General features: G+C 40.0%; 1 protein-coding gene across 1 annotated transcript in view; it reads right to left on the bottom strand.

The window, feature by feature from the left end:
- USP45 (ubiquitin specific peptidase 45) overlaps nucleotides 1-11,006 on the bottom strand; it is a 69,436-nt gene extending 58,430 nt beyond the window's left edge. Inside the window, exons 1-4 of the mRNA XM_021693423.2 lie at nucleotides 10,994-11,006; nucleotides 5,927-6,036; nucleotides 1,354-1,523; nucleotides 57-160 (exon numbers count right to left, since the gene is read on the bottom strand). Of these exons, the coding sequence (XP_021549098.1) occupies nucleotides 57-160; nucleotides 1,354-1,523; nucleotides 5,927-6,026 (374 nt within the window). The 5' untranslated portion in view covers nucleotides 6,027-6,036; nucleotides 10,994-11,006. The remainder of the gene's footprint in view (nucleotides 1-56; nucleotides 161-1,353; nucleotides 1,524-5,926; nucleotides 6,037-10,993) is intronic.
- Between the last annotated feature and the right edge of the window lie 1,207 nt (nucleotides 11,007-12,213).

The raw sequence follows: 12,213 nt of genomic DNA, 5'->3' as shown, positions 1-12,213 counted from the left end.
CAAAGAAAATGATATTTTTTTGTAGTGGACACAAGTAGTAATAAAATCTAACTTACCATATAATCCATGTGCTCAGACTAATTGTAACACAATGAGATTCTGTTCTCCAACTCTTGTAGTGCTTCAGTGAATGTTGGCTTTCTGAGTTTCTACCACATCCCTAAAGATGAACAGAATGCTATTTGTACAATTTACATGTAAGTTTGTTTCAAATTAATCAAAACTTAAATCATACTCATATTAAAAAAGTTTTGGTTTTTAATTTCAAACAGGAGGGAAAAGTTACAGAAAATAATATAGATTCTCATTAAATTTAATTTCTTGCAAAGAGGCTAACTTGCTTTTTGTTATATAGTATTTGCCTAAAACAATCATGAGCTGAGTTCATTTCCCTATTATTTAAAAATGTATACACTCTCTGCCTTGCACACTGTGGGGCACCGAGCATCTTCACAGACCAGTGCCCTCCTCCTATGCACACATTTTCTAAAATTGTCCACACCTCCACCCAAACCCATTGGCAACTAATGAGACTCAGACCAATCACAGTAATTTCCCTCACCAGGTAAGTAAAGAAATAAGATCCAGTTCTGGTCAATGCAACATGAGGGGCAGTCTGCTAGATGTTTCTGGGAAAAGTTTCACATACTTAAAAACTGAAACAAAAACAGGAAAGGGATGTCCTTTTTGCCCTCTTTCTGGCCTTGGGGATGGCTGTATGATATATAATGCATGAAATATCTTCGGCCATAAAAAGCCATGAAATTGAGGGTGGACAAAAGAAAAATGGAAGAAAGCTCAGTTTTCAATGTTCTTTTCATGGAATTAACTAATCCTGATGTGGTCCTACTTACGAACTATGTGAGATAATAAGGATTCCTCTTATTTTAGAAAAATTGTAGACATCAATTAAAATTGATTAAAATTAAAACATCTTAAATGTTTTTCAAAAAATATTACAGATATTAATAGCTTCTAAGCTGTTAAAAATTATTTTAAAAAAAAGAATCCTTTCATAGAGAGAAAAAAAAATTAATCTAGTAAGATGTAAAAAAATTTGGATCCATTTCGTAAGTAAATACAAATAGGTAAAGGCAGGTCCAGATGTGAGAACTACTGCAAGTAGGTTGGATTCCCTTTCAAAGTATTTCTAAACCACATGTGGTTACTTTCTGAATACAATATTCCTTTTATTTTACCTTAACTAATGTTTCTAAGTTGAGCCTTGGAGAGTTATATCTAAACAGGAATAAATTTATTTTAAGTTCTAAACATTACCAACAGTCCAACTCACAATAAGCATTTAAGAAAAATATTTAAGACAAACTCACATATAAAAATCACGCTTCTCACCTGAAAACCACACTTGAGGCACAACCATATGTCAGAGGGAAGTACTGGCTGCCCATCACAGAATTTTCTTTCTTTTAAACAGTCCGAGCAAACTGACCACACATTCTCAGCTATTGCTTTCTTCACATGATTCACACTGACAGCATGACTTACATGCTGGCAAGTGAAACCTACTGAATAAGACAAAACAAAATGTGAACATTTTCTTTGCTAAGCCAAAGTGCTACCACCAGAAAGCCAAAGTCAATAGCATTAAAATACTGTAACTAAAAAGCAAAGAGATTTGGAAAACAAAACAACTCAAAAGGATACATACTGCATGGTTCCATTTATAAAGCATTCGTGAAATAACATAATTAGAGAGTTGAAGAACAGATTTGTGGCTGCCAGGGACTATGGATGGAGAACAGGGAGTGTGGCTATAAACAGGTAACCATTGGGGTGGTGATGGGACAGTCGGGTATCTCAGTTGTGATGGTTATACAAAACTACACATGTAATAAAAGTGCACAGAGTTATACCCACACACGAGGCCTTGCATATCTGGTGAAATCAGAGTAAGCTCTAGGATTGTACTGATGTCATTTTCCTGGTTTTGATATTGTACTGTAGAAATACAAGATGTTAAATCAGGAGAGGTTGGGTGAAGACTGAATGGGACCCCCTTGTATATCTCTTTGAACCTTCCTATTAATTCAAAATTAGTTCAAAAATAAAAAGTTTAATAAATAGATTATTTACTGAGCAGCTATTGTGTCAAGCATTTTGAATATATTTTCTTCTCATTAAGATACACACATAAAATCTTTCCACAGAGCCCACCTCTGCTCTGATGCTATTTTCATCATTATTGAGAGAAAGGAGAAAGAGGAACAAACAATATGGCATAATTTACAGGAACAAGATTTCTCCTTAATGAATGTTTCCAAATAACAAATGACGCTGCGTGGTCCTTAATTATCCTTTATAACAGAGTCCCACTGGGTATACTGTGCGGAGACAACTGGCCAAAATCGGCCAGTATGTTTATTTCTTCAGATAACTGTGTTCTTCTCCCAAGGACACAATGACACTTCCACTTTTGCCAAATACCTGAACACTTCCACTTCTCCACCTCATCTATCTCAAACACCAAAACTACAACTATCCACCAAAATTAAACAGCAAAGGAAAGACTGAGTAACTTGAAGAGGGAAACACGAGTATGTACATTTCAACTTTCTCCACTTCCCTTCCCAAATGCACAGCACTCCTTTTCACCTATTAGTTAACTAGAGAGAGGCTAAGCATTCGTTCCTTTTCATCCTGAAGCCTAAGTATGTGAGTCCTGACAAGTGACTTATTGTAAAATATAATTTCAATAAAAGTAATGTGTAAATCTGGGGAAAGATTAGGACTTCTAATCTTACACCAAGAGCAAGGTATAAAAATAGACACAAAAGGAGTAATTCCAAAGTCCTATATTTGAAAAGCAAGGACACATGGGGCACCTGGGTGGCTCAGTCGTTAAGCGTCTGCCTTCGGCTCAGGTCATGGTCCCAGGGTCCTGGGATCTAGCCCCGCATCGGGCTTCCTGCTCAGCGGGGAGTCTGCTTCTCCCTCTGCCACTCCCCCTGCTTGTGTTCCCTCTCTCGCTATATCTCTCTCTGTCAAATAAATAAATAAAACCTTAAAAAAAAAAAAAAAAAGAAAAGCAAGGACACATGCCATTAAAGAAAGGGGTGTTCTGGGGAAGACTGATAAGATGACCACATAAATACAGGACCTAGAAGTGGGTTACTAGGTATCAATGCTTTGAGTTTTTATATTTTAAAATTCTAAGGTGAAAAATCATTCCATACACCTTCTATATCATCTCTGGGGTGGGATTTGGCCAGGGTATAACTTAGCTATTCTCTGAATCTACAATTCAGACATATAAAACTGAAATTGTTAATGAATTCAGAGATAAGTGAATTCATGATAGAAAGGTCCCAGGAGTCTAACTTAACTCTATTAGCTTTTAAATGCCTCAACCATATATACTTTTTATAAGTAAATTTGAAAGTTTGATGTTTTCTTACAAGAGTTAACCAGTGTTTAAATAGTATTCACAATCTTTGGTGGGGGGGGAATGTAAAAAAAAATTCTGTGCTAATAAGATTTCCTCAGTTTTCTGTAATTTGTTTAATCATACAATTGTCTAAATTTCATCTGCCAAATAAGTCCTCTAGGGATTCCTGAATAAAATATATAAATGTATTAAAGTCTATAGTTGTTTCACATTAACAAATCAAAACAATTATTAAAGTCTCCACATTTTTCACTTTAATATTAAAAAACTTTACAAGGAGGTCTTCCAGTTTGCAAATGATGGTCTAAAATCAACACTTCCCCATTCTCCTCTCAGAAACTGTCCAATGTCAACAAGAATAGAAAACAAAAACACCAAGTTCATTTTCAGGAAAACCAAGAGACAACTGAAGCCCCAAGTCATAAATTCAGTGGAAGAGTCCCACCTCAGCGCAGCAGGGATCAATAGGGGTGCATACAGAAGGAAGCAGAGAGCATACTGCAGCTGTAGATCCCATAGAGAACCCCGCATGCTTTGCAGACACAGAATGAAACCTAAATCTCTGTGCTGCAACAACCCTGGCAGGAGCTCCCCTATATCCAGTTTTGTTTTAAGAAACAAAAGAAGGTGGGAGACTAGAATGGAATTAGAGAGTATTATGCTAAGCGAAATAAGTCAATCAGAGAAAGACATGTATCATATGATCTCACTGATATGAGGAATTCTTACTCAGGAAACAAACTGAGGGTTGCTGAGTGGTAGGGGGTGGGAGGGATGGGGTGGCTGGGTGATAGACATTGGGGAGGGTATGTGCTATGGTGAGTGCTGTGAATTGTGTAAGACTGATGAATCACAGACCTGTACCTCTGAAACAAATAATACATTATATGTTAAAAAAAAAAAAAGAACAAGATAGTAGGAAGAGAAAAATGAAGGGGGGGAAATCGGAGGGGGAGACGAACCACGAGAGACTATGGACTCTGAGATACAAACTGAGGGTTCTGGAGGGGAGGGGGGGTGGAGGGATGGCTTAGCCTGGTGATGGGTATTAAAGAGGGCATGTATTGAATAGAGCATTGGGTGTTATACGCAAACAATGAATCATGGAATACTACATCAAATAAATAAATAAATAGAAAAAAATATATTAAAAAAAAAAAGAAGCAAAAGAAGGCAATTTCTAATTCACTAAGTGAGAAACAAACAAGACAAATTTGCTGGAAACAGTCTTGTCTCTAAGGCAGCGAGAAAAGATCCTTCGGGTTCTGAAAAAACCCCCGGGCTGCCTAATCTTGTTGGGTGGAAAGAAGTAAAGGCTAACTGAGCTCACACTCAAAACTCCAGCTGGTCTTGACAGTGCTCTGGCCCTCCTTCTTACACAAATATTCTAAAACTAACTGGTCCAAGAAAGGTGACCCTACGTTAAAGAATGAGAAAACAAAGAAAAATCAAAGCCATAAATTTTATCCAATATAAGAAAAAGGAAAAACAAATGGCACAGAAATCACTGTCATGAAATAAAAATACAAAACAGAAGCAAATGCTCCAGCATGAGGTGGCAAAACAGGAGGAAGTGACTGGCAGAGCTCAGGAAAGAAATGGAGGAAAAAATAAATAAAAACCACAAAAAGGATGACAAAACTAAAAAGGGCATATGGTGAAAAAGACACTGCAGAAAACACTGTAAACGATAAAAAGAAAAAGACCAAGCAAAATGAAAAGGAAGTAGGAGTTTTAGACAATTTGAGAAAAAATAACTAGAAGACAGGCAAGGAAGAGCTAACGTAAGAATCATCAGAATCGGGGCGCCTGGGTGGCTCAGTCGTTAAGCATCTGTCTTCGGCTCAGGTCATGATCCCAGGGTCCTGGGATCGAGCCCCGCATCGGGCTCCCTGCTCGGCAGGAAGCCTGCTTCTCCCTCTCCCACTCCCCCTGCTTGTGTTCCCTCTCTTGCTGTGTCTCTCTCTGTCAAATAAATAAATAAAATTAAGAAAAAAAAAAACAATCATCAGAATCCCTGAAAAAAATAATTTCAAAGAATAAAACAAATGTTTAAAGATATAATTCAGACTTCCTTCAATACAACAATCTAACTACTCTGAAACACTATCCAAGTTAAAAACACTCAAAAATGGAAATAAAAATTAAAAATGTCTTTTTAAATGGAGAGCTGAACTGGTGAGAAAGGAGGAAAATCCTCAGAAAAGCTGAAACAGAAGGCATGAAGTTCAAGAGAAAAGCAAGCCTGAGGCCAGCTCCCCAGTTATCTTTCAGGCTTAAAGGCCTGGCTTTAACAGGTCATGAGAAATGAAAAACAACAAAAAGATGCCAATTCTAAGTTACTTTATAAACTAAGCAAAATCTCAATAAAAACATCAACAGGATGTTTTGGAACTAGACAAGCTGATTTTAAAGTTCATGCAGAAAATAGTGAAAATAAAAAGCAAAGGACTTATTGATTAAAAACATATATGGTTATTTTCCACAACATCATTCAGGACGCCAGATATCACAATTTACCAGCAATGTCGTCTGAAGAGTCTTCATCACGAGGTATAGCAGGTCTTTTCCTCCTTTTGGCTTTCTCAGGCAAAGCTTTGGAAGGTTCTTTCACCCGCATCTGTTATTTACTGAAAAGGTTGAGGGTAGGGGGAAATGAATACACTTTAATCCTCAAAATTAAAATTTTAGGTATTTTACTTAATGTATATTAAAATAGAAATGACTTCCATTTTAGTTGGGCCCTAGTACATCAACAGAAGAAGAGAACATCAGGTGAAACCAAAGAAATCTTGGTTAAACCAATATACAAATGCACATTACATTTGACTTTTACCAACTACTCCCTAGATACATGATGTCCAGGTGGATGAAAAAACGAAAGGTTTGATCAAGGGAATAAGTGCTGCTTCCGGGTCATGTGCTCCCCTTGCCCTTTCTCCTGTCTCACTAGCTAGCAAACAGCAGAAGCTGGAAAGGCCACAATGGACCAGGGATGGAAGCCATGTGCCCAGCACAGCAGAGCCAGCCTACCCGCACCGTATGACCTAGCACTGAACAACTGAGAAAGAAAGAAATTGTTTTAAGCTACTGCATTTCTTCTGGGGTTTTTCCCCACTTTTTTATTACAAAAAAATTTAAACTTCCACAAAAGTTAAAAGAACATATAATAAACAACCATATACTTACTACCTAGATTCCACATCTAGAACATTTTGCCCTATTTGTTTTATCTAAATATCAGTGTGTACAGAGAGACATATATACATGTATGTGAGTATATTTGTTTTTGCTGAACTATTTCAAAGTTGCAAAGAGCCTGTATCTTTTTTAAGAATAATCACATCATTATCACATCTAAGAAAATTAACAATAATTCCCTATTCTGATATTCCATCATATTCTAGCCTCTTCAGCTGACCCAAAATTATCTTCCATACTGTTTTTTTAAAAATCAAGATTCAGTCAAGGTTTGCACTTTGTATTGGTTATGTCACGTTAATTGTTAGCATCTTTTAATCCAGAAACTGTTCTTCCCATCTTATACTTTCCTAAGACACTGGCTTTTTTTTTTTTTTAAGATTTTATTTATTTATTTATCTCTAGAGAGAGAGAGAGGGAACACAAACAGGGGGAGTGGGAGAGGGCGAAGCAGGCCTCCCGCCGAGCAGGGAGCCGGATGCGGGGCTCAATCCCAGGACCCTGGGATCATGACCTGAGCCGAAGGCAAACGCTTAACGACTGAGCCACCCTGGCGGCCCAAGACACTGGCTTTTTTTAAAAGATCAGGACAGTACATTCGAGTCACCTTAAAGATCTTGTTAAAATGTGGATTTCGATTCAGCAAGTCTGGCACAGGACCTGAGGTTCTGCCTGTCTACCAAGCTCCCACTGGAAAGCCATTGCTGTGAGTCCATAGACCACATGTTTTTTTGTTTTGTTTTGTTTTTTAAGATTTAGGTTTATTTATTTTAAAGAGAGAGCACACACGAGCAGGGGGAGAAGTAGAGGGAGAGGGAGAGAATCTCAAGCAGAATCCCCGCAGAGTGTGGATTCCCAACAGGGGGCTCGATCTCAGGACTCTGAGATCATGACCCAAGCCGAAACCAAGAATTGGACGCTCAACCAAATGAGCCACCCAGGTGCTCCCACAGACCACACTTTCTTTTTTTTTAAATAATTTTCTCCTGCAGGTTTTTTTTTTTTTTAAGATTTTTTATTTATTTATTTGAGAGAGAGAGCATGAGAGGGGGAGGGTCAGAGGGAGAAGCAGACTCCCGCTGAGCAGGGAGCCCGATGTGGGACTCGAACCGGGGACTGACTCCAGGATCACGACCTGAGCCGAAGGCAGTCGCTTAACCAACTGAGCCACCCAGGTGCCCCCAGACCACTTTCAATAGCAACATTGTATAATGTCCCACACTTAATTTGTCTCTTTCTTCAAGGTGTTACTTACCTCTGTCCTTTATATTTTTTTAAAAACCCAAAGTTAATTGTTAAGATTTTAGATAAAAAATTAAGCTTTTTTTTTTAAACCACTATTAAAGTTTAGCCTAAATCCTACCTAATATCATCTGTTCTATGGCTAAGCTACACTGAAATTTTCATGGCTATTTGTTTATTTGCTTTTATTGATCAAGGTGGAAATCTTTCAACTCAATAATAAATTCTGAATCTTGGGGCACCTGGGTGGCTCAGTTGGTTAAGTGGCTGATTCTTGATTTTGGCTGAGGTCATGATCTCAGGGTCATGGGATCCAGCCCCGTATCAGGCTCCACGCTCAGCAGTTTGAGATTCTCTCCCTCTTCCTCTGCCCCTCCCTGTGCTCATGTACATGCCTCTCTAAAATAAATAAATCTTTAAAAATGAATAAATAAATTCTGAATCTTGATTCAGTTATACTATATTCCACATATGGAAGCTTTTTAATTTACCATTTTAAGAGCCATTTCTTTAATTCCAGGGGTCATCACTCTTGAACAGAGCGGCAACAAATTATGGCCTTCAGGGTTAGAGATGCACGAGGCCTCTGAGTTCCTTGACCACTTCATTTCTGACTGTCTTTTCTCTCCAAACTTCCTCACCCACTTACCCTATAGTTCTACCTTGCAAAATCACTAATTCAAGAATTCTGTTCCCTAATCACAAATTCGAGTTCTTCCAGCTTTGCCTCTACAGCCACTCCTATTCACCTTTAGTGCCCAGGCTGGCAAGAGGCTGCATCTCACCAAGTGCTTCCATGATCCCTATAGCAAGGCAGGGAGATGGGGAAGTAGCAAATGGAGTGCTGGTTCTTAAAGCTTCACTTGGAAATGATGTCTGTCATTTTACCAGCCCAAGCAGGTCATATAACACATTTAACCTCAAGTAGACATGGGGGTAAGGGAATGGGATGTGGCGTGTGTACAAAAGAGTGCAACCTTACCACGTACATTGAAAGAACACAGTATGTGTGCACAGCCTTAACGACTACCACATCATCTCCCTAACAAAACCCCAAACCTAAATGAACCCAATTAACCACTTTCTGCATGTCTGTATCCAAACAGGCTGGAGAAAATCTTGTAAGAAAGCAGATTGGGTCCACTTAATTCATAATCACAATCTCAGCATCAAATGGATCAAGACTTGCCATATCTACTACACTTCCTGGAAAACGTACTTACCTACTACTCACACACACAGCCATGTGCAACCTTTCTCACTCTTCTAAACCTCTAACTCCTCCATCTCCCTACTTCTCAAAATAGCATCTAGTCTTCTACTTTACTGAGGGAAAAAAGATATAATCAGAAGGCAAATCTGATCTTTCCATCCCCAAACTTACAGACTTACCTCCAACTCTTTCACCTTGATGTCCTGAAAATACAGGCATAACTAAAAGAATCCAGGGAAAATGACCCAAGAGAAACTGGCCATACCTTCCCCAGCTTCACAGATAACCTCTTAATAAAGATAGACATCAACACATAGATAGTGCTTGCAGAATTAAAAACAAAAAACAAAAAACCCCAGGTATTTCACCTACAATCTATAAAAGGGCTGTAAAAGACAGAGACTCAAACTTAACTTGGCAATGTAGTCAATTTCCAGTGATTTTTCTGACACATGCACTATATCTAAACATAGAAATAATTTTGGACAGTAACCCACTATTTAGCAATTACTTATCTGTATAGCTTTCTTTTTCTTTCCCTTTTTAAGCAAAAAGAGACAAAATCTAATTACTGGAGCTTCAAGTAGTTTCTATCACCAGTATTGTGTCTGGGGAGTTCCACGACCACCCACGTATTTGGAGATTCACTGGAAGGACTCACAGGATTCAGCATGTGGTTGTACTCATGGCTAACTTGTATTACGGCAATGCAGTAAGGACATACAACATGAGCGTAATGGAAAAAGACACAAGTGAAGTTTGCAGGAATCCATGTGCAGGCTTCTTTATGTTCTCTTCCGGCCAGACAGGGTCAAACAGAGCACACTCTTTCCCCCAATAAGGAAAATACAGCAATGTCTGTGCCCAGGGAAGCTCATTACAGACTCACAGGACCGGGTTTTTCCTGGAGGCTGGTAACTTCAGCATAAACCACAGTGTACAGCATAAACTATACTGTTTCCAGATGCCAAACAAAGTGTAGCCTTGCAAGCAGAACTTTCTAAGGATAACAGTCTCAGACTTGATATGTTAATTCTTTTCAGGACAAATAAGTTCTGGCCCTTTTTTTCATGTGGTTTCCCAAACAAAACTTTTCAGTTTTCAACTTCAGTATTACCCTAACATCTCTTTTCTCTGCTGTAGGATGTACAACTAAGTTGTTTATTAATGTTTGATTTTTTTAAAAAACATGCCATACAAACAAAAGCCCATAGTCTCAAAAAAGAAAAAAAAATTTTTTTTCCCTACCCTTGGACTCTTGGGCAATTATTTTCGGCGTGGGGAGAGGAAGGACACACTCTCCTTTTAGTACCAGACTCAAAAAGATGAACAGCACTTACATACTTTTGCTGTGCATCACGCTCGGCTCTCAGCACTTAAAAGATACTACCTCACGTAATTCTCACAACCACCTTATGAGACAGGTTACTATTACTTCCCCCATTTTACACTTGAAACTGAGACACACAGAGATTAAGTGACTTGCAGAGGTCCCGGAGCCAGTAAGTGGTGGATGGAGACTTGGACCCCGGCAGCCCTTCTCCAGGGCTCCTAATACTACCCTCCAGTCACTAACAATAGCTTCCCAAGTTTCTCAAGAGAAAATGGGTAGTGAGAAGAGAGCGCGGGAGGGAGGCGGGAAGGGTGTCGGCGGGGGGTGGGGTGGGGGGGGAGCGCCTGCTTCCAGATAAAGCGGAGACTCGGGTCCCTCCCTGCGGACCCCTCCCGCCCAAACAACCCCGGTTCCGCCGCCGGCGCCCAATCTGTCCGCACTCACGCGGCCCCCGTTGACCGCCTGGAGCCCCCCGGGATCGGAAAGACGGGGGCGCGTAACAGGCCTCTCTCCAGGCCCGTCCTGCCACAGGGGGTTGGGGTAGAGGAAGCGAAGACCGAGACACTGCGGCCACTCCGGCACCGCAGTCCGGACTCACCACGCGGGGCAGAACATCAGCGTCTACAACTAGAAGAGACCGCGCCTGTGCGGCCGACCTCCCGGTCGGCAGAGGCGAGGCCTCGTGTGCCCGCCCACATCCGGGGTGGGGTTTGAGGCCGTCCCAATGGCGGTGGCGCACCGGAGTGGGGCGTGGACAGGGCGGGGCCAGCTCGCGTCGCGCCTGCGTTCTGTAGGTCTGCAGAGCCGGGTAGGCCAGACTAATCTTAGAATAATAGCAACAGGCTCAAGGCTATTGTCTGAGTACGCAACTCAGGTCTTCCCGGAGTCGGGCTTAAGTCCCACTTGTTGGTGAGGGCCTGAAAGGATAGCTTCCGACTTCCCTCTGTCACACTCTTCTGTGCAGTAAAGTCACATCTGACATTTGTCATGTAATCTTGCATTTTTTTCATTATTGGCTTACCTGTCCTCGCTTACTTACTAGACAGGAAATTTCTTGACCTATACCTCTTCGAAGCTCGATTATCCGTTAAAGTGGTCTGCACACTCATATGTTTAGTAAAAATAGTCGGTTTGAAAATATCTTAATGATATTGCAAACATCAACTCTAATTATGGGTAAGTCCTACGAGCTTTGTAATCTTTCACAATTCTTCAGGCAGGAGGCAGGTGGCCTTATGATAGAACCTTGGATTAAGAGTCTAAGATACCAGAGATAAACCAAAAACTCTGATTTTCCAGTAAAATCTCTAATTCATTTCTTGCGAAATAGTTAGCATTATTTCTATGTACAGAACTTGGCAAAGGAGGTCATTAGGTGTTTACATTGTATTTATGGAAACCATTCATTCAACAGATATAACTAAGTACAAATATGCCAGTTACTGGCCGCCTGGGTGGCTCAGTTGGTTAAGCGACTGCCTACGGCTCAGGTCATGATCCTGGAGTCTCAGGATCGAGTCCTGCATCGGGCTCCCTGCTCGGTGGGGAGTCTGCTTCTCCCTCTGATCCTCCCCCCTCATGCTCTCTCTCTCTGTCTCATTCTCTCTCTCAAATAAATAAATAAAATCTTAAAAAAAAAACATTTGAAAAAAAAATATGCCAGTTACTGTGCTAGATATAGGGATAAGTAATGTTTTGGAGTAGGTGAAATTTTTTCTTTACGGAAAAAATTTTTTCCCTATTTTTTTCTTTAGGGAAAAAAAAAATTCCCCAAATAAGAATAGGTCGTATTGTGGTGTAATTGTTAAGTCAAAACTG

This window comes from Neomonachus schauinslandi, chromosome 8 (assembly GCF_002201575.2).
Source record: "Neomonachus schauinslandi chromosome 8, ASM220157v2, whole genome shotgun sequence".
In the NCBI taxonomy this organism is placed as follows: domain Eukaryota; kingdom Metazoa; phylum Chordata; class Mammalia; order Carnivora; family Phocidae; genus Neomonachus; species Neomonachus schauinslandi.
This window is presented reverse-complemented; position numbering and strand designations above follow the sequence as displayed.